Source organism: Hyla sarda, chromosome 2, assembly GCF_029499605.1.
Source record: "Hyla sarda isolate aHylSar1 chromosome 2, aHylSar1.hap1, whole genome shotgun sequence".
Lineage (NCBI taxonomy): Eukaryota > Metazoa > Chordata > Amphibia > Anura > Hylidae > Hyla > Hyla sarda.
Genome location: NC_079190.1, coordinates 221,743,577 through 221,766,996, shown reverse-complemented (window position 1 = coordinate 221,766,996; position 23,420 = coordinate 221,743,577). Strand labels below are relative to the sequence as shown.

General features: G+C 47.1%; 1 protein-coding gene across 7 annotated transcripts in view; it reads right to left on the bottom strand.

Moving 5' to 3' along the window:
* Window positions 1-3,272: 3,272 nt before the first annotated feature.
* Window positions 3,273-23,420, bottom strand: part of RAD9A (RAD9 checkpoint clamp component A) — a 38,788-nt gene continuing 18,640 nt past the window's right edge. For all 7 annotated transcript variants that reach the window (XM_056556446.1, XM_056556450.1, XM_056556445.1 and 4 more), the window contains exons 9-12: window positions 18,067-18,131; window positions 16,446-16,544; window positions 11,859-12,057; window positions 3,273-4,136 (exon numbers count right to left, since the gene is read on the bottom strand). In XM_056556446.1, coding sequence (XP_056412421.1) covers window positions 4,053-4,136; window positions 11,859-12,057; window positions 16,446-16,544; window positions 18,067-18,131 — 447 coding nt within the window. In that variant the 3' untranslated portion in view covers window positions 3,273-4,052. The remainder of the gene's footprint in view (window positions 4,137-11,858; window positions 12,058-16,445; window positions 16,545-18,066; window positions 18,132-23,420) is intronic.

Here is a 23,420-nt window from a genome sequence, read left to right as displayed (position 1 = left end):
CCGAGCCACTCTGCACAGGAACACAGGAAGATACCTGGTGACATAGGGGGAACTGACTGAGTCTTTAACCTGAGAGCGGCAGACATGTAGAGAGTGACCTTGTAGAGTAGGGAACCCTGAAAAATAGTATGTGGTGCATTGTATATGGCACATAGAGCAATATGGGGTGATTCACTCGGAACTACACCCTGGCAGAGGGTTACCTGAACTTCCGTCCACTGCATGGGAAGTGTATGGTAGATGACCCGCTTTAGCAGTAAACCATGCAGACAACTGTCTGGCTGACCGGAAAAAGATTCCTGAACGTACAGGTTCCTCCATCAGACCTTCCCGCAAGAAGTGGGGTTCTGGAGTGAGGCCGACGTAACGGGCGACCCGGCGGTGTAGGAGACCCAGCAGACAAAAGTATGGCTGACTGGAATCAGTCCCAGTACCTGCAGGAACCCTCATCAAGATTCCTCACACCAGCAGAGAGGTACGGAAAACCTGGTTATGCCCGTGCAGACAACGGTCTGCTAAACCAGTACACCTCCGGACGCTGGCAAAAAGGGGACAACAGCCAGATATGCGAACACTGTGTGTCGCATGTGGGAGGGAGGGGAGGCCTAGGAGCCATGGATAGTATCCCCGCCACCCTGGGAGATTGGGGAGGCTGAGTAGCCATGGATTGTATCCCCGTTACCCCAAATAGGGTCCCATAGGACACGTTGGGGTACTTCTTCGAACCCCTCGCACAGCAGAGGGGAACCGGAACTCCAGTCGCAGATGCCTCAGCCGTGTGATGAGTGACAAGCGGCGGAGGAAACCACGCAGGCCACTGTCTGGCTTACTGGTATGGGTCCATAGTATACAACAGGTCACTCCATCTGACACCTTGCACTAGTAGTGGGGTACCGGAATCCAGCCGGGATGTGGCAGCAGTGAGAGGAGTGACAGGCGAGACTACTGTCTGGCATAATATCAGGTCCTCACTTCCCCGGAGACCTCGCACTGGACATGGGGATCCATAGCAATGGAAATGGAAGAAGAAGAAAGAAATGGAAATGAAGGCAATTCAATTAATGACCACAGGAGCTCACCAAGCACCACCAAATGGTCAGAAAGACTAGAAGCACTATTTTTTTTGTGTGTGTGTGTGTGTGTGCGATTGTACTGAACATGGCAGGAAGGAAGCACAGACACCCACTCCATGAGCAGCATGCATGCGGGCAGCCTCAGTAGCCACGACGGCTCAGAGTAGTGCGCTATAGAATCGCTTGCCACAGCCGCACAGCTCAGTGGCCAGGAGAGCGGGCTGGTTGGTAGAGCTCCCGCTGGTCTGCGCTTAGGGAGGCCAACTGTACCGCTCTGTCTATGGCGCTCCGCCGACCTCCGCAATGGTGGAGGGGCGGAGCTAGAATAAAGGCTGCGGTTAACCACCCGCCGGTCATAAGGATGACCCGTACAGCGTGCACACCTGGAGGAGGAGGAGCTGCCTGGCCTCCCAGTTCGTGCGCTGGCTGAGGGGGAGAAGGGCAGAGCCACGAGACGCTATAACCCCCTGAACACCCACCGGCTGAATACCCCCCGCAGTGGGGGGGGGATGAAAGGTAAGACAGCAGGTGGAGCAGAGGAACAGCAAGGCTGTTCAGAGGTGAGCTGGGCCTCTCCAGGACCTAGCATGCAGAACACACGACCCCCCCCCAGGAGACCCCGAGCGAGCCCCACACATAAGCCCTCCCAATAAAGGACAGAGTCCATATTTTAAAGAGGAAGGGAGGGGGGGGGGGGAAACTTCCTCACCTGCAGACGCCATCTTCTATACTCACCTCAGGAGTCTTCAACAAGCTTATGGCCACGCTACATCATACCAGGCTAAGATAGCAGATAGAGCAGAGGCAGTGGGGGACCCAGACCCAGGGTACAACCTCCAGGCACTGGCCATTGGCGATAAGGGGTTGACGGCCCATATTCTTAATGTTCTGTGTCTCTTTGTCGCATATGGGAGAACAGGTAGCACCTTACTAGAAAATAATAAAAAAAGACATGGTCTGGGGAGCTCCCAGACCTGTGTCTTGCCTCCTACTGACACTAGCTAAAACTGATTACCTCACTTCCAGTGGGCGGGTATATCCTGCCAGGGAGGAGCTGACTTTTTTATTCCCTAGTCCCAGTGCCTCCTACTGGCAAGAGCATATACCCATCAGTATCGGTGTCCCCCAATGAAGAGCGACCGAGAAAATAGAGCTTTGTGCTCCCTTTTGACTGTACGGGGGATTACTGCAACTTATTTTATTCAGAGGGATCACATGTCATCTTTAAAGATATCCAAACTTTTTATGTATACAGCTCCAATGTAGAGCTAGGTGCACAAAGCTAATGTGGTTTTAAAGCTATGAACTACAAAAACATCTTGCTGTCACTGAGGTGCAGGCTAGCAGTCATCTGCTATCATTTATCTCTAATTCACAAAAGCTGGAGAGGTTAAGGTTTCAGGCCATAGGGTTACAGCATTAAGAAAAAGAGAGAGAACATGATTTACAGGGATCACTAACTAAACTCTGAACTTATGTGTCCACAAGCCAGTGCGAGTCAAAAAAAGGCAATCGGGAGCGATACATCTTGAAAATATGGTTTCCGCAAACTATAACTTTGCACGGTTTGCCCAGTGCAGATGATCACTAGAAGCAGTCAGGAGAAGAAGAAATATAAGCACACACGTTAAGTCTACCAGCATGTGCACCCTCATCCCTGAACCTTGCAGAGCTTTTGAAGTCCAGGAGAACACCCTGTGGGCTTTATCACCTAATTTGCATATTATTTATAATACTTACATGCCCATGCTGGAGCGGTGGATTAAAATTAGGCTAGTTTTCCACACAGATTTTTTTTTTCTAGCATTTTTCGGAATATTGCCAATGTAGTTTTTAAGCCAAAGCAAGAAGCGAATTCAGCAGAAAGGAGAAGTACAAGTCCTTCCTTTATATTTCCTATTTCTTTTAATTAACTTCAGGTTTTTGCAAACTGCAGTGGCAGTTTTCCACAAAATGCCAGAAAAAAACCTGTGTGGAAACTTAGCCTAAGAGTAGCATTTACTTCATGTAAAACCATATGGTGCACTGCCTTTATATTAGGTGCTATAAGTGTGTACCAAGTAAATCTAAAGCTAGCTTCACATACGTCTGGTGTCCGGCTTAGTAAACAACCTAAAACTGGAAGCAACAGATAATAATGTGCATCAGTGTCCAACAGTTGTTTATTATTTCTAAAAATTAGACTGGTAAATGCAGCAGAATGCGTTTGCCGTCCGACATCTATGTGGCCTGTTCACCCATCTGGTGTTTCATTATTACTTAAAGGGGTACTCCAGCGCTAAGACAAGTTATCTGGAATTTATGGCTCTGATTGTAATGCAAAAGAAATACGAGAAACGACAGCTTTACCCCAGAGATGATTTATTCTAAAAATAAAATACAAAACCAAAGCATTTTCATACCTTTCCCCTCATTCTGTAATTTCTGTCTATTGCTTAATCAGTTATGACGATTTTTGTTGTCTCTGGTTTTCCGAGCCTAGACAATGCTAAACATCCCGACAGCACACACGTGAATTGATGCTGAATTGTGCACATTTATTGAGGCTCCAGTGACATCACACAGCAGAAGACAGCTTTTCGGATCAGAGCAGTCTTTTTGTCAAGTTGTTATAGGGAAACTTTTGCCTCCTTTGCATTCTGATCCAAAATATTACCTTCTGCCCTGCCACATTGCTGGAGCGTTAATAAACATTTACAGTTTGGCATTGATTCGATCTTAGGTCTGTGACCCCTTTAAGACCAGCACCTACATTACAGTTAAACTGTGATAGTCCTGTTGTTGCTCTTTGGAAATATATCTGTAGCAGATAAAGGCTTCTTTGCACTGACCCAAATTATTCTTTGTAGAGTTCATACTTGAGCATAACAATATGTCCGCTTATTACAGTAGAGGACGGGCAGTGCTCTGTAGCCCCGACTCGGGACATTGCTGACTTCCCATCAGCTCATAGTATTTGATGAAGTTATATTTGCTGCTTTATCCATCACTGTCTTCTGCAAGAACTTCTTCCTCTGTCCGTCCAGAATTTTGGATAACCGAGTCAAAGAACAAAGACCGGAACTAAAAAGTTGAAAAAAAAACAAGACAGCACACCATGAGATGTAATCTCAAGTTGTAATTTTTATAAATTTTATGTTGGGAGAACATAATCTTTAACCCCTTCAGTACCCAACCCATTTTTTTCGTTATTGCACTGCTGTTACTTTTTAAATTTGTCTATTTATCCATATATGGGCTTGTTTTGTGGGAAGAGAATTTTTCCTAAAACCATTTTATGGTAGTTATACATTATTGATTAACCATTTATCTATTTATTTCTTTGAGAAAAAAAAAAAAAATATATATATATATATATATATATATATATATATATATAAAAAATATTTATATCCTATCTATTTGCTACAATTGAACAGTGAATATTTAAAAATAAATAAATAAATAAAACTTTATTTAACTCCTTGGGGACGGAGGGCATATGCATACGCCCTCGTGTCCCATCACTTAAGGACGGAGCGCGTATCCATACGCCCTCTGCATTTTCGATCACTGCCACTTGCCGGGCTGTGATCGGACCGGGATGACTGCTGATATCTATCAGCAGGCATCCCGTGGCAATGCCTAGGGGGGTCCTGAGACACCCCCCCCCCCATATGTCGGCGATCGCAGTAAATCGCTGGTCAATTCAGACCAGCGATTTGCCCACGATCTGGGCCATTCGGGTCACTGATGACCCGATCGCCCGGAAAAAGGAGATTTTTTTTAACACTTACCGTAAAATCTCTCTCTCGAAGGATCCATTGAGGGACACAGACCGTGGGTGTATGCTGCTGTCTCTAGGAGGTATGACACTATGGCAACAAAAGAGTCAGCTCCTCCCAGCAGTATATACCCGGCTCCAGGCCCTGAGCTAATCAGTTTTAGTACCAGAGCAATAGGAGAGGACCGACAGGTCAAGGAAAAAACACGAACTGTCCGAGAACCAGAAGAAAAAATATAAAACTGAACACACCCTCGGATAGAAAACCAAAGAGAAACCCAAAAGGGCGGGAGCTGTGTCCCCCAATGGATCCTTCGAGAAAGAGATTTTACGGTAAGTGTTAAAAAATCTCCTTTTCTCTATCGGCTCCATTGGGGGACACAGACCGTGGGACATACCAAAGCCGTCCCTTGGGTGGGCAGTTAATCAGTTAGGCAGATGGCTGTTCCACTGCCACCTGCAGCACTTTACGGCCCAGACTAGCATCCGCCGATGCGAAGGTATGAACCAGGTAGAACCTCAGGAATGTGTGCAAAGACGACCAAGTAGCCGCCCTGCAAATCTGCGAGGCCGAGGCCTTGTTCTGGAGAGCCCAGGATGCCCCAACAGAACGGTAGAATGAGCCACAACCCTGAAGGGAGGAACCCTCCCCCTACAGCGATAGGCTTCCGAAATGGCAGACCGGATCCACCGAGAAATGGTGGCCTTGAAAGCAGGTTGTCCCTTGCGACGACCTTCCGTAAGGACGAAAAAGGAATCCCACTGACGAAACGAAGAAGTGATAGAGAGGTAAGGCCTAACAGCCCGAACCACATCCAGTTTGTGGAGTAAATACTCCTTAGGATGAGAAGGAGCGGTACAAAAGGACGATAGAACAATGTCCTCATTGAGATGAAAGGCCAAAACAACCTTAGGCAAAAAGAAAGGATCTGGCCGGAAGACAACCTTGTCCTGATGAAGCACCAGAAACGGAGAACGGCAGGAGAGAGCTGCCAATTCAGACACTCTGCGAATGGAGGTGATAGCAACTAGAAACGCCACTTTCATAGAAAGGAGGCGCAGGGACAAGTCCCTAAGGGGTTCAAAAGGTTCACCTTGGAGGACCCCCAGAACCAGATTCAAGTCCCAAGGGGGAGAAGGTGACCGATAAGGAGGGGCAGCATGTGCCACTCCTTGAAGAAAGGTCCGGACATGAGAATTAGAAGCCAGAGGACGCTGGAAAAGAAAGAGAGAAGACGGGAAACCGAAAAGGTAACAGGACACAAGACCTAAGCCTCACACCTACTAAAATAAGACCGCCAGGTACGGTGGTAAAAAAAATTTTTGCCGAGGAGGACTTACGAGCCCTGAGCATGGTGCGAATGACTTGGGAAGAGAAACCGCGGCTCTCAAAACCGCGGTCTCGACCGCCACGCCGTCAAAGCAGAGACGGTAATAGGGGTGGCACAGGAGACTTGAGATAGGAGGTCTGGATGATAGGGAAGGCGCAACCTTAAGTCGTTCAAGAGCCTGACCATGACGACGTACCACCCCGGCCGGGCCCAGGCTGGGCCACTAGAATGGTGGAAACGTCCCACTGAGAGTTTCCTCAGGACTGCGAAAAGAAAAGAAAGGGAGGAAACAAATAAGGTAGGGCAAAGCCCGACCACCAAATAGACAAGGTAGGGCAAGGCTCGACCAAGAGAGAGGAACGCTTCGGTTGTTGCAGGACAAGCAGAGGTCCACGCCTGGAGCAGATCACAGCAAACACCCCTGGATGTAGGGACCAGTGGCCTTGGACGACTGAGGACTGGCCGAGAAGACCACATCCCAGGGACGGCCAGACTGAAGATAACTGAGGTGGCCGGAAACCTGAGTTCCGCCCAGGAGGGAAATTCCCAAGAAGCAAGCAAAGAAAGAATTGCCCTAGGCCCCAAAATGTTGAAGGGGAAAAGGGCTTTTCGGGGGGCCAAGACCCCAGACCGGGCGGTCCCTGAAAACACCTCCCCAGCCTGACAGACTGGCAGGGATGGACAGGAAGGAGCACCCCCGAAAAAAATGAGATGGAAAACAAAGCCCCCATATAAAGGACCGACAAGACTGACGAGAGAGAACGATCTTGCAGTCGAGAGACAATGGAGAGCTTTCCCACCAGAAGAAAATCACCAGTTTAAGAGGTCAGTGATGAAACTGGGCAAATGGCACGGCCTCCACAGCCGCCGCCAATCGACCTAGGACATCCATGCAAAAGCGAATGGAAACTGGAGCAGGGAGCCGAAGTCATCAGACTCTTGAAAAGAGTCGGCGGAGTCGAAAGCGGGGAGAGGCCACATCAAACTGGAGCCCCAGGAGAGCGGTTGGGCTTGTCCCAAATGACCATCCAACCAAAGTGAGACAAGGTCTGGAGGTTGAGACTAGGACTCTCCAGGATCTGGGTCCTGGCTGGAGCTCAGATCAGGAGGTAGTCCAAATAAGGAATCACGGAAACAACTGTTGTCCGTAAAAAGGCTATCACAGGTGCCAGGACTTTGGTAAAGGTCAGCGGACAAGCTAATGGATAGCTGACCTCCAGGAGGAATGGGATCGGAAAGAGGAGCCCTCTTCCCATGAAGGCGCCTGGCTGGACTCTTTGTTGGTACCCTTTGTTGGTACCAAAGGTCCGCAGAACCGGAAGGAGGACTTACGACAGAAAGTGGTTCTGTGAGTCTTACCAGAGGTAATAAAGAACTCTTTTTCCGCCCGTCGCCTCACTTCCTGAAGGTGGCGTCCGCATTCCAGGCTTAAAGTCACATGAAGGGACGGTGGCTACCAGGTAGCTTGTGGTAAAGGCAGTACAGTGGCTGCACATGGAAGCAGAACACAGAAAAATCTCTGGCCGCGGAGCATCGGAGAGCTAGATTAAATAAATCCTCCGGAGGGATCTTGAAGACTACCCTGGCGGAGTTGGAAGACCATACTAAAAAGGCCTTTGACACCCAGACAGAAGCAAAAGCAGGAAGAACCTGAGATTGCCAAAGTATCCACCTTCATGTCCGTTGGATTCTTGAAGGCAGCCGCATCAGCCAACGGCTGGGTAGGCGCCTTAGAGAGGCGGGAGACCGGTGGATCCACAGTTGGAGAGGAGGTCCACCGAGCAATGAGGTCCTTGGCGAAGGAATACCGCTCTTGAACCTTCTTCGTTTCCTGAAACTTCTTGTCAGGGTGACTTCAGACGGATACCCGCAGGGCGTAAAATTCAGCATGAGAGCTGAAAGTCTTGAGTGTCGGTCGGGCACAAAGAAAGGAGACTTCTGGAGCCACGTCCGAAGTACCTGGGTCCTTTAGATGGAAGGTGTTTCTTATGGCTGCAACCACTGAGTACACCACATCAGGCACATCCGTGCGGTCCTCTGAGTCGGAGGCCGAATCAGAAATCTCATCCACAAGTTCTCCAGGTGAATGGGAACGAGGTGAGGCAGCCCTGGAAGAGGTCGGACACGATGAAAGGAAACTTCTGGACCACGTCTGAAGTTCCTGGGTCCTTTAGCTGGAAGGTGTCTCTTATGGCCACAACCAATAAGTACACTACATTAGGCACATCCGTGTGGTCCTCTGAGTCAGAGGCCGAATCAGAAACTTCTTCCACAAGTTCTCCAGGTGAATAGGGAACGTGTGAGGCGGCCCTGGAAGAGAGAGAGACGGACCTGGTACGTGGGTCTGGAGAGCCAGAGTGGCGACCCTGGGAGCATTCTCTAGAGGAGTGACGCTTGCTACAGGTCAGAGTAACGGGGCGATGCCTGCGAGGGGAGCGCCCATGCCTGCCAGAAGACTCGGGGGATGAGTCAGATGAGACACCCCTATGATGCTGCAAGAGTGTCAGAATAGGGGAAGAGCGGGACCCTCCGGAGGACCGGATTAGGGAGGGCCTCTCCAAGGCAGTCACCACATAACGGGAGACCTGAGCCAAGTCGGATATAGACTGGGAGAGGCAGGGAACCCAGGCTGGAGGGGTGGCCGAACCCACCGGGTCTGGAAGAACAACCGGGGTAGAGTAGCAGGGGGGTCTGGGGGAGCAGTGGAGCAGGCAGAACAAGTGGTTCAGCAGAACCAGATAGTTTAGAGTAACAGTATTAACAGATTAAAGGAGTGGCTAACACTCCAGTTAACTGTTTAGACGGAGGCCGATCTAAGCCTCTCTCACCCAAGACTGTGTTCAATTTCACTGTGTTGCTGATACAGTCTGCTTATCTTACTGTTTCACATGCCTTGAGATCCCCATAGACCACAATGGAACTATTTTAAAATAAAACCACAACACTGTAACACTCTGTCCCACTCTGGGACTCGAACCCGTGGTGGTCTCCAGGCTGTCAGAGAGGAGAAATGCCGGCCAATAGCAAGTGAGGGGCGTTTTAGGAGCAGGGGGCACCGCTGATTGGCCCCTGCCACCATAATCGTGCGCACAGCGCTGATTGGTGGACAGTTCGCGCCCTGAGAAGCTTCGGCGGCCCTGGGTGGGCGGAGCTAAAGCGCACCAGGCCACCGAAGTATTAACAAGAAGTCCCGTAATGGTGCCCGCAAATGCATGTGCGCTCGCGGGGAACTGAGCGGACTAGATGCCGCCGGCAGCAGCCGCTGCTGAAAGTGAAAGTAAGCCGGCGCTCAGAGCGCCCGCATAGAAGAACGCCGCGGCTGTCAGCCGCTTCAACGTAAAAAACAGACACACAGTCTTTTCCACATATATATATATATATATATATAAATAAAGTGAAAAAAATGTGCCCCATCCAAACTGCCACTGCTCACCCCAGTAATAAAGGACCCCCTGTCCAGGCTAGCCCCATTAGACCCATGAGAAAGGTGGACCAAAAACTGAGGATCTCCAGATGTTGCAAATCTGTACCTAAGGAGAAAGGGAAATATACTCACCTCAGTCAGAAGAACTTACCTCATGAAGTCTTCCTATGAAGTCTTCAGCCAGCTTTTATCACCTGCATCATGCCGGGCTACCATGTGCGAGCGAGGCGAGCAGGGAGATAGGGTGACCCGGACCCATGAGGTACAAACCCAGGTGCTGACCGTTGGTGAGAGGGGGATGAACAGCGCATATACGCAATGTCTGTGCCCCCTTACTCGCAATGGGGAAACAGTGAGCCGCAGTTCCTGAGTCCCCACCTGAAAACAGGAAAGAAAATGGAATAAAAAAATCTAACACATTCCTAAATCTAGGAAAATAATAAAACAGAAGACTTGGTCTGGGGAGAACTCCAGACCATGTCCACCACCTTAGACTCTAAGCTTAAAACTGATTAGCTCAGGGCCTGGAGGTGGGTATATCCTGCTGGGAGGAGCTGACTTTTTTGTTGCCATAGTGTCATACCTCCTAGAGACAGCAGCATACACCCACGGTCTGTGTCCCCCAATGGAGCCGATAGAGAGGGGGGCGGGTTAGAGTTCATTTCAACTTCCGATCGGTGGGAAGAGCGGGGGAACACGGGCGACGAGGGGGGAGCACGGCCCGACTCACTCGGACTGGCGGAGGCGGCGGCAGCAGGAGGAACGGCGGCCGGAAAGTGCGGCGGAGAAGCCTGCAGTGAAGATCGCGGTAAGTGATCTTCTCTGTGGCCATCTAAAAGCTGCAAAACTACAACTCCCAGCATGCCCACACAGCCAAAGGCTGTCTGGGCATGCTGGATGTTGTAGTTTTGCAACATCTGGAGGGTCACAGTTTTGGAGACCACTGTGTAGTGGTCTCTAAAATGTGGTCTTCCAGATGTTGCAAAACTACAACTTTCAGCATACACTGGCTGTCTGGGCATGCTGGGAGTTGTAGTTTTGCAACATCTGAAGTGGCACAGCTTGGAGACCACTATAAGGTGGTCTCCAAACTGTTGCCCTCCAGATGTTGCTAAACTACAATTCTCAGCATGGCCAGACAGTCAGGGATGCTGGGCATGTAGTTCTGCAATATCTGGCCCTTCATATGTTGTAGAACTATAACTCCCAGCATGCTTGGACAGTCTGTGCATGCTTGGAGTTGTAGTTTTGCAACATCTGGAGGGCTACAGTTTGGAGACCACTCTCTCACTTCAGAGCCCTGTCGTATTTCAAGGCAACAGTTTAGGGCCACATATGGGGTATTTCTGTACTCGGGAGAAATTGCACTACAAAATTTGGGGCGATGTTTCTCCTTTAACTCCTTATGAAAAGGTTAAGTTGGGGGCTACACCAGCATGTTAGTGTAAAAAAAATACAACATTTTTACACTAACATGCTGGTGTTGCCCCATACTTTTCATTTTCACAAGAGGTAAAAGGAGAAAATGACCCCAAAAATGTGTAACACAATTTCTTCTGAGTACGGAAATACCCCATGTGTACGTAAAATGCTCTGCGGACGAACTACATGGCTCAGAAGTGAGAGAGCGCCATGTACATTTGAGGCCTAAATTGGTGATTTGCACAGGGCATAGCCTACTAGGCATATAGCCATGGCAGGTCTGGGGACTATTGTAATGCTTATTGCTGCTTTGTGATTGATGCTAAAAGACAGTGTCCTCAATGTACTTCTCTGTGACCACTGCTGCATATAAGCATGGTGGACAAAGGTTGTAGGAAAGCTTTGCTGCATAGAGTCTACTGCTGCAATTTTAATCAGTGGTAAGTCTGTGTCTAATTTTATACAATAAACATATGTATGAGGCCTTCAAAAGACACCTTTGTGATGCTAGTCCTGGCGATCAAGCTTCTATGACCAGCAGTGATCAAAGTTGCAAGGCAGACTCCCAACTTGTACAGTGCTGCAGTGTGATTGCAGCTCAGTATTACAGCCATCATTTTGCCAGGGATTGTATGGGCACTGTTACCAGTAAACAGCTAAAGACAGACCGGGTATCTAGGGTGTGCTACACAGACAAGGCAACAGACTGTGTTGTTATGACCTGTATGGGAAAGAACTGGACAGGGTGGCACCAACCATAGAGTGAGATGCAGTTATGGAAGGTGGCTCCCAGTCCTGGTGATTATGTTTGCAGCAATCAGATGATGGACATGACGACTTCTTACCTTCTTATTCGGTGGTGTCCCTGGGATCTCCTGCTCCTGCTCATCTTCACTCTCTCCTTCTTGTTCTTCGTGTACAGGGAGAGGATGACTGAATGTTGGACTACGTGGCGGTGAGGAGGCTTCAGCTAGAGTGGTTTCCATAGCAATCATGTAGTCAAGGTCATCTCCCAGAAAATCATCATCATTTGGTAGACAAGGCCTAAAAAAGATGTAAAAGAAGTCCGTTAGGTTTTACAATTGTCTCCACCATTAAAGGGGTATTCCAGGAAAAAACATTTTTTTATATTTCAACTGGCTCCTGAAAGTTAAACAGATTTGTAAATTACTTCTATTAAAAAATATTATTCCTTTCAGTACTTATGAGCTTCTGAAGTTAAGGTTGCTCTTTTCTGTCTAAATCCTCTCTGATGACACCTGTCTCGGGAAACGCCCAGTTTAGAAGCAAATCCCCATAGCAAACCTCTTCTAAACTGGGCGTTTCCCGAGACAGGTTTCATCAGAGAGGATTTAGACAGAAAAGAACAGCCTTAACTTCAGAAGCTCATAAGTACTGAAAGGATTAAGATTTTTTAATAGAAGTAATTTACAAATCTGTTTAACTTTCTGGAGCCAGTTGATATATATAAAAAAAAGTTTTTTTCCTGGAATACCCCTATGAATCATCTCTATGGGTGGAGGTCCGCTGCATAAAATATCTGTACTGTGTTTTATGCTGACAGCTAATAGCAACCAGTGTGGTCAAAACAGTGGTCATAACACCATGACTAGCACAGACTTCAGGTTCCTGGCATGGGCAATAGGAAAGAAGAGGTAATCCTGAGATTTTATAAACCAATAACACATAAATATATAAAATACCAGAGGAAAAATGCTTATTTCTTCCCTCAACAGGCTCCCCATCCCCTCCTAAACTCATTAGTCACTCTGTAAATGTGCAAAAGAGGCAACAAGTTACAGGCTGCCCATAGAAGTCTGTGGAGAAGAAGGAGTGAAAGTAGACACTGGAGAGAGCAGACAGGCAGAGATACTGCAGAGAGACCACAGAAGCTTATAATGACTATATACTCCAGTGCTGAATTCAAAGTTTACACTTCTCAGTACTGCTCTAAAATGTCTTCCATGCCGATGCAACTAAGAGTGTGGTCCAGTGAGATAGATGGGCAGAATCTTTCTCCTCTTAGACAGTAGACATGCGGTGAAAAATGACATACAGTGGGGCAACAAATTAGTCAGCCACCAATTGTGAAAGTTCTCCCACTTAAAAAGATAAGAGAGGCCTGTAATTTTCATCATAGGTATACCTCAACTAAGAGACAGAATAGGGGGAAAAAAATACAGGTAAGCACGTTGTAGGATTTCTAATGAATGAATTGGTAAATTACTCGGTAAAATAAGTATTTGGTCACCTACAAGCAAGATTTCTGGCTCTCACAGACCTGTATCTTCTTCTTTAACCCCTTAAGGACTCAGACAATTTTATTTTTACGTTTTAGTTTTTTTTCCTCCTCGCCTTAAAAAAATCATAACTTTTATATTTTCATCCCAGAATAGTATGAAGGCTTGTTTTTTCTGTGACCAGTTGTCCATTGTAATGCTATCACTCACTTTACCATAAAATGTATGGCGCAACCAAAAAAATACTATTTGTGTGGGGAAATTAAAAAGAAAACCAAAATTTAGCAACTTTTAGAAAGTTTTGTTTTCACGCTGTACAATTTACGATAAAAATGACATGTGTTCATTATTCTTTGGGTCAATACGATTAAAATTAAACCCATGATTACATACTTCTTTATTACTGTTGCGCAAAAAAAAAAAAAATCACAAACTTTTTTACCAAATTAGTACGTTTAAAATCCCTCTATTTAAAGACCTATACCTTTTTCATTTTTCCGTATAAGCGGTGGTATGAGGGCTAATTTTTTGCACCGTGATCTGTACTTTTTATTGATACCATATTTGCATATATAAAACTTTTAATAAATGTTTTATACATTTTTTGGGGAGTGAAATAAAAAAAAAAAAATGCCGCAATTTTGGACTTTTTAAATTTTATTTTTTACGTTCACGCTGTTCACCGTATGGTTTCATTAACATTATATTTTAACCCCTTAAGGACCACGGGTTTTTCCATTTTTTGCACTTTCATTTTTTCCTCCTTACCTTTTAAAAATCATAACCCTTTTCAATTTTGCACCTAAATATCCATATGATGGCTTATTTTTTGTGCCACCAATTCTACTTTGCAGTGACAGTCATTTTATCCAAAAATCCACGGCGAAATGGAAAAAAAAATATCGTCGTGCGACGAAATTGAACAAAAAACGCAATTTTGCGTTTAAAATTGTCATCTTTTGACCCTTATAACTTTATTTTACCATGTAAGTGGCGGTATGAGGGCTCATTTTTTGCGCCATGATCTGAAGTTTTTAGCTGTACCATTTTTATATTGATCAGACTTTTTGATCGCTTTTTATTAATTTTTACATGATATAAAAAGTGAGCAAAACTACGTTATTTTGGACTTATGAATTTTTTGTGCATACGCCATTGACCATGCGGTTTAATTAATAACCCGACCCAATATGACACGGGGTCACCGCGTGACCCCACGTTATATCGCGGGAGCCAGCCAAGATCATTAAGGGGTTAATATATGGGATATTTACGCACGCGGCGATACCAAATATGTTTATACATTTTATTTATTTTTTTTTTACACTTTTTGGGGGTGAAATTTGGAAAATGGGACAATTTACATTTTTATTGGGGGAGGGGATTTTTCTAATTTTTTTTACTTTTAATTTTACAGTTTAATAGTCCCCTAGGGGACTAATTATAGCAATCATTCGATTCCTAATACTGTTTAGTGCTATGCATAGGGCATAGCACTGATCAGTGTTATCAGTCATCTTCTGCTCTGGTCTGCTCGATCTCAGACCAGAGCAGAAGACCCGTGGAAGGCAGTGGAGACAGGTGAGGGGACCTCAGTCTGCCGTTCTGGATGACTGGATCTCCGCAGCAGTGCTGTGGGCAATCCGATCATCCATTCTAGTGACCGCAGCGCTGCAGATGACGTGATGACATGACATCTGAGGGGTTAATGGCAGACATCCGTGCGATAGCGGCGGGTCCCTGGCTGCTATCAGCAGCCGGGACCAGCCGCGCATGATCCGAGCATCGCTCCGATGTGCGTCCTAGTGTGTTAAGTACCACCGCACCAGGACGTACATTTACGTCCTGAGTCGTTAATAGGGTGTCCTCCACTCGTTACCTGTATTAATTGCACCTGTTTGATCTTGTTATCAGTAAAAAAGACACCTGTCCACAACCTCTAACAGTCACACTCCAAACTCTACTATGGCCAAGACCAAAGAGCTGTCGAAGGACACCAGAAACAAAATTGTAGACCTGCACCAGGCTAGGAAGACTGAATTTGCAATAGGCAAGCAGCTTGGTGTGAAGAATTCAACTGTGGGAGCAATTATTAGAAAGACATACAAGGCCACTGATAAAGTATTGAGATGAACTTTTGTAATTGACCAAATACTTATTTTCCACCATAATTTGCAAATAAATTCTTTAAAAACTCAGACAACGTGATTTTATGCATTTTTCTTTTAATGGTTTTATGGTATCTTTCTTATGGTTGAGGTATACCTATGATGAAAATTACAGGCCTCATCTTTTTAAGTGGGAGAACTTACACAAGTGGTGGCTGACTAAATACTTTTGTACCACACTGTATATAAAAGTTATATAATGGCCAGGTATAGTGCTACTTCTTATGTACACATACATGACAATGCTTACAGGAAAGTTACTTGAAATGACAGGTACATTTTAATGGTGGCTTTTCAAAATGCCATGACAGTACAGTATAATGTTAGCAAATCTGAATTTAACAACACGTTTAACATTACTCACAGCTGATTCTAGGCATGCTGCAGATTTTCAAGTCTACAGTTTTATCTATTGTACAAATGTTGCTGATTTTCACCATGGAAGTTGGAAGCTTAATCTGCACCAAAAACAACAGCAAAATCTGAATGTAACACATGAGGATTTTGAAGCAGAATTTTAGGCTGCTTTCAGTGTAGTTTTTGTATTGTTCTGTATCTGCACATACCCTAAGGTTAACAGTGAAACCTTTGTTAGGGAGAAATTGGCAGAGTTTTCAGAGAATGTTATATAGGTGGGGGTGGTCTAGTGACATCTTTGTCACAATTTTTTCTCATTTTAATTTTGAGTTGATATTGTTTTATATTGACATATGACCATCCCACTGAACTGGAAAACTTGAATGAGGAAAACCTTAAAGTAAGACTCACTCTTGATGGTCTCTAAAATGGTTCACAAAGATATTACCTTGATGGACATCAATGTAGGATTATTGGGACTCCCACCAATCTGCAGAATGTGTCTCCTGCACAGCCACGTCAATAGGAGATTGGCTTTTCTGTCTTGTGTGGACAATATTGGGCTACTACATTTATAAGCATCCAATTTTTATTCAAATGGAGTCAATGGAGCTTCCAGCATCCATGGAGAAAGCAGAGCAACACATTTATTACACAGATAAAGTACCTGTGGTTCTGGGACTGTGAGGAATAATCTGCATCTGAGAGAGTGGCGAGAACAAAATGGGCCTCGAGTACGGTGTCATCCACACTGAATACAACCGGACTAGGAAAAAGTAAAGAGAAGTCAGCAGCACTGCACTGAGTAATATTTCCATTAATCCTTAAACTATTAAAATATATTTAAAAAAAAATATTGTATAATAAAAAATTTTAAGTACAAAAAAAACACAGTAATTGAGAATGATTAGCACTAAGCGCTGCAATCTTCCTCTGATTCACAATGTAAAAAGTCAGCTACTGAAAAACACTGCAAGGTATACATTATAAAGTTTTAAAAAACTTTTAGAAGTCAAAACACAAAAAATAATTAAATGGGCACGGTCATTAAAATTATCAGGTAAAAATTTATAAGATTTGTAATTTACTCCCTGTAAAAAAATAAAAATAAAGGATTTTTATCTTACTTTCATGACCTTATAAATCTGGCCACTAGGGGTCTCCCTTCTGGTCCAGACTACCTTCTGTCTGCTCAAAAGCACAGACCAAACTCAGGAAGTGCTGTCTGGCCATAGGCAGTGAATAGCACTCGCTCTCTGCTTGTGTATGAAACAGGGAGACCAAAGTCTGTGCTTTTGAGCAGACAGAATGCGGTCTGGACCAGAAGGGTGACCCCTAGTGGCCAGATTTATAAGGCCATGAAAGTCACAGACATTTTAGTTTTTTTTACAGGGAATAAATTACAAATCCTATTTATTTTACCTGCTGTATCATATGCAAAAAAATAATTTTAATAATGACAGTGCCCTTTTAACCATTTAAAGAGGTCATTCCAAGATTTAAAGCTCAGTATAGGGGATAACTAGCTGATTAGTAGGGGGTCCATCCACTGGCACCACCAATCACAGGAACACAGATCAAACTGTTTCCCAGGTGAATGCAGCAACAGTGTGCATGCTCAAACACTACTCCAGTCAATAGGAATTCCAAACATTGCCAAGTTCAGCACCTGGCAATATTCAGAAGTCTCATGGCAAGTGAATGGAGGTGTTACAGCTGTTAGACTTGAGGTAAAGGGGAACAACCCCTCGAAACACGTTATCTGCTACCAATCAAATAAATCAGCAGTCTTGCTTCAATATCCTGAAGTGTCCAACTGTTTTTGTTTCCTGCCTGGCACCAACCAAAGTATCCAGCTCTCACAGGAGAACGTACGAGCGCTTCTCTGACTACTCTCCTTGAACTTCAACATTTCCACATCGGATTCTGAACCGTGAAAGGATCTCTGAAGGACCATTGGGATCCCCAACAAGAGTCCTGTCTTGCTACACGCAAGCAGTGGTGTTTCGCATGCAGCACAATATAACCAGGTGAGTACCAAATACATTGCACTCGGCCCACTGTTACCCATAGTGGATAAAAAGCACTTAGAACACTGACCTGTCTCTTTTTCCTGCATAGCAGTGCTTTTAATCTCTAAACAATCTCTTTAGTCATTTTGTTTTAACTCTCTCTTGATCAACACACAAAGTATAAAAGTCATACATTGTCTCAGACATGGGTGCCACTTGTACTAATCAATAACCAGAAAGGAAGGATCAAACAAAGTCTTATGTCCGGAAACTCACCAGCCAGCGCTGTCAAAATGTATAGATATGGGAAGGCTACAGGACTCTGCAAAACCTAAAAGACCCTAAAGAGAGGAAACAAAAAATAAACAGGAGATGGCAAACCTAAGGTGGATTCTTATCCCTGCAACAATTGGGGAATTTACAATCTAAAACAAGTAGATTTTTGTATGCTTACCGTAAAATCTCTTTCTTGGAGGATCCATTAGGGGACACAGAGACCGTGGGTATATCTTGCTGCCACTAGGAGGCTGACGCTAGGCATACAAAAAGGAAGTCAACCCCTCCTGGCAGGATATACCCCGCCTATTGACCCTGAGCTAATCAGTTTGGTCCCAAAGCAGTAGGAGTGGACCGACAGAGAAGGAAACCAGCAGGTGTCCGAGGGAACCAGACAAAAAAGCAACCGAAAACAACCCCTCGGACAGAAAACTGAACCATAGCAACAAACACAATGGGTGGGTGCTGTGTCCCACAATGGATCCTCAGAGAAAGAGATTTTACGGTAAGCATAAAAAAAATCTACTTTTCTCGGTCGGCTCCATTGGGGTGACACAGAGACCGTGGGACGTACCAAAGCAGTCCCCGGGGTGGGAAAAATACCCAACTCAGAATCAGGCAGAAGACTGAGCCACTGCCGCCTGCAACACTTTGCGACCCAAACCAGTGTCAGCAGACGCAAACGTGTGCACCTGGTAGAATTTAGTAAAGTGTGCAAGGACGACCAGGTGGCCGCTTTACAGACTTGCAAGGCCGAAGCCCTATTGCAGAGCGCCCAAGAAGCCCCAACAGAACGCATGGAATGCGTAGTCACCCGAAAAGGTGGGACCTTCCCTTTACGACGGTATGATTCCGAGATATCAGACTGGATCCACCGCAAAATGGTCACCTTGGAAGCCGGAAGACCCTTGCGACCATCTCGAACCACAAAGAAGGAGTCACCCTTCGGAAAGGACGAGGTGACAGCTCGAACAACGTCCAGACTTTGTAGGGAACGCTCCTTAGCGTTGAATGGAGCCGGACAAAAATAAGGAAGAACGATCTCCTCGTTCATGTGAAAGGGGGAAACCACCTTGGGCAAGAAGAAGGGAGGCAGCTGAAAAATCACTTTGTCCCTAATAGAGGTAATTGCGATGAGGAAGGTGACCTTCCACGAAAGGATACGAAGCGAGGTGTTCCGGAGAGGTTCGAACGGAGCCTCCCTCAAAGCGCTAAGCACCAGGTTGAGATCCCAAGGAGGAGTGGGAGAACTGAATGGTGGCACGGAAAGGAAAAAACGACTGGGGAGATGGACTGAACCTCACACCACCGTAAATAAGCCCGCCAAGTGTGGTGGTAAATCCTAGCGGAGGAAGGCTTCCAAGCTCGAAGCATGGCGCAAGGAACCCAGGAAGAAAACCCCCGAGCTCTCAAAACCGCTCTTTCAACCGCCACACTGTCAAATGCAGAGACAATAAACTGGGGTGGCAGAGAGGACCCTGGGAGAGCAGATCAGGGTGAACTGGAAGGCACAGTGGTACGTCAGCGACCAGCCAAATTACGACAGCGTACCACGCATGCAAGGGCCAGTCTGGAGCCACCAGAATGGCGGGAACGCCCTCCGCCTTGAGTTTCCTCAGAACCTTGGGCAAGAGAGGGAGAGGCGCAAAGAGGTAAGGAAGACAGAAGGACGACCACAGGATAACAAGTGCCTCCACCACTAGAGCTAGAGGGTCTCGAGACTTCACAACAAAGCAAGGAACTTGTCTGTTGTGGCGAGACGCGAAGAGATCCACGTCTGGGGTCCCCCAAAGATCACAGATCAGTTTTAGGACCAGGACGGGGCTTAGATCAAAAGATCATCCAGGTAAGGGAGGACCAAGATCCCCTGGGCCAGAAGGATGGCAATCACTGCTGCCATGACTTTGGTGAAAACCCTGGGAGCTGTAGCTAGGCCAAAAAGAAGAGCCACGAACTGAAAGTGACCCGCAGGGACAGCGAAGTGGAGGAAATGCTGATGGGCAGGGAAAATAGGGATGTGCAGATAGGCATCCCAGATATCCACGGAAGAAAGGAACTCCCACTGATCTATGGAAGCCACCAAGGAGCGGAGGGACTCCATGTGAAAATGACATAGCCGTAAATGGCCGTTGAGTAGCTTGAGATCCAGGGTGGGAATGGACAGAGCCCTCTTTTTTGGGGGACAACAAAGAGATTCGAGTACAACCCCGAAAAACGCTCCCTGGAGGAACTGGTGCAATCACTCCCTGAGCGAGGAGGGTACTTAAAGCGACCTGAAAGGCCGCCGCCAAAGAAGGAACGAGGAGGGCAGGATCGGAAGAAACGATCCAAGGGAAGGAAGACAAACTATCCGCTAACCATCGGATATGACATCCCGGACCCAGGAGTCCTGAACCTGTGCTAGCCAATTTCCCGGAAAAAAAATGACAGACGCCCTCCCACCCGAGAAAAGGAAACGGGTGGGGGTGTCCCTTCAGGAGCAGGGAGGCTTACGGTTACCAGACTTGGCCGCAAAACCGCCCGAACGGTTGTCTAACTTCCAGGAAGGACGTGCCTTGAAAGAAGGGGCTTGGGGGAGTGCGCCTGTTTGGGAAGGCGACCTGATACAAAGGACCGAAAGGAAGCCGCCTCCTGACTGGGATTGGAGCGGCGAGATTTGTTCTGCGGCAGAGAACTTTTACCCCCAGTAGCTTCGGAAATAATTTCATCTAGGCATTTCCCAAAGAGCCGAAAACCGGAGAAAAGCAACTGTTAGAGATTTCGTCGAAGCAGCATATGCATCCCATGCCTTCAGCCACATGGAGCTAAGAATCGCAACCAAATTACCTGAGGCAAAAGCCGTGCATCGGGCTGACTCCAAGGCCACTGAACAGAGGAAGTCTCCGGCCTGAGAGTTGGCGAGCGAAATCTGCCGAGTCCTCCCGAGGTGCGCCTGACAGGATGCCATGCCGTAACTGAGAAGCCCAAACCGAAACTGCCTTGGCCACCCAAGCAGATGCGAAGGTGGGTAAGCAAGGACAAACCTGCCGCTTCACAGGCAAATTTTGCCAAGTTCTCGATCTTCTTGTCCGCAGGATCCTTAAGGGATGCCGCATCCGCTAGAGGCAGGATAGTCGATTTGGACAGATGAGAAACTGGAGGATCAACTGCAGGTGGCGTTGTCAACTTGGAAACCAGATCCGCAGGAAAAAGAAACTGAGCTTTAATCTTCTTGGTTCCCTGGAATCGTTTGTCCGGATGCTTCCAAGGCGCATCCACCAAGGCGGCAAATTCCGCACGAGAACTAAAAGCCTTGGGAGAACGCAGAGAGCGGCGAAAAGAAACTTCCGGATCAGGATCCGAAGTTCTTGGGTCCTCCAGATGAAAAGTGTCTCTGATGGCTGACACCAAACCGTCCACCATATCAGACACGGCAGAGTGGTCCTCATGATCCAAGGTGGATTCCGACCCGTCATCCGCTACTTCCCCTGGAGAGTGGGAGCGTGAAGTGGTAGCCTTAGACAGAGGCGTGTTAGACCTAGAACAAGGAGTCGGGGACCTGGGATGGTCACCGGGGGAACGGCCCCTAGAGAGGAGGCGCTGCCGGCAAGCTGGGGAAGAGGAGCGAGATCTATGGGAAGAATGTCAATCCCAAGTACACGACTCTGGAGAAGAGCCAGACTAAATTACTTTAGGGTGCTTGCGAGAGCGCTGAAAGCGGGGGTCAGGAGAGACTGAACGGGACTCCCTGGGGGTCATACGCAGGGAAGACCACTCCAAAGCAAAGGCCACTGATCTGGAGACCCTAGCCAGGTCGGAGATCGACTGAGAAAATGAAGAAATGAAACCCATTCTGGGGGAGGGGTGGACACCGCACATTCCAGGAGGACATCCTGAGTTACAGGTGGGATGGTGCGCATGGTGGAGAAGGAGGAACAGGTGGATTCGGTGGAACCACCAGCCATTTTGGTCTTGCAGCCCACGCAAGCATAGTAGGTGACTAAGGCTGTGGTCGCAGGTCTGGGGGTTGGTTTGGGTCTGGGGTCGGACATAAGTGCTAGTAAGGAAGCAGTCAGCAAATAAATTGGAGAAATCTCACCCAGGTTCTGTGTCCCGCAGCTGGAGCTGAAAAGCAGGCTGTAGCTGTCCTGTGTCCAGAGATCAAGAGGCAGGTAGCTGCTGAGGTGAAATGGCCACCCAGATGGACCCTATTGGAAGAGGAGAGGGAGGAGTACAGAAGCTGAAAGATCGTTGGCCGGCAACAGGAGGAGGCTGGGAGGCCCCGTCCAGCATGCCGATGCGAAGAGTGGGCGGAGTTAAGTGCTGGACCAGCCCGCAGCCGTAATTTCTTGCCCGCTGCATGCCATGCCCGAGAAGCGGGCGAAAATGAAAGTAAACTGTGGAGCCAGCCGCGGGACTGCAGCCCAGCTGACAGGTGCTGCATTCGGTGTGCCAGAGCCGAAGAAAGTGAGTAAGCAGTGTCGGGGATTGCAAAGGGGAGGCGGAGGAGAGCTGCCCCGCAGCCCCCGGAGTCCTGACACTGCATATATAAGACCGGAGCCCGCATCCCTGCCCCCTATAATAATAAAAATGAAGGAAAAACCCCCCTGGGGCCCCAGTATAAGGGGCCCCCTAAGTAAGGAAGAGAGAAAGAGGGGGGGATACTCACCTAAGATGTCTTCAGCCAGCAATTTGTCACCTGCGTTACGTCAGGCTGAGACAGCGGGACGAGCAGGGAGGATAGGGGGACCTGGAACCAAGGTGCAACCCCCAGGAGCTGGCCATTGGCAGGAAGGGTTTAACAGTGCATACTCTATGCCCTGTGTCCCTTAGCCACATATGGGGAACAGGTAGCGCCATGCTCCTGAACCCCCACCTAAAAAACAAGAAATAAAAAGGAGGAAAGAACCTACAACAGGCCCTAGCTTATAGAATAAAAAAAGGTCTGGAGAGCTTCAGACCTGTGTCTGCCTTCTACTGACACTAAGCTAAAACTGATTAGCTCAGGGTCAGTAGGCAACGTATATCCTGCCAGGAGGGGACGACTTTCTTTTTGTATGCCTAGTGGCAGCCAGATAAACCCATGCTCTCTGTGACCCTCAATGGAGCCGACTGAGAAATATCTGTAAACCATTTAAGCATACTTGTCATTTGCAAAAACTTTTACATAATGTAGATAATGTAGATAGTTAGAAAATGTGTATATTTTTGGGTAAAAATATGGAGTTATTGCCTGTGTGTCTCTGTGGAGACCAAATACAGGAAGTGAGGGCAGGACAAGCAGGGCTCTGTGCAGGCTCCTGGCTTGTCAACCAGCTGTGTGAGCCAGTAGTGTGTCACAGAGCCTCACTGTACAGAGCCCTGCTTGTCCTCAG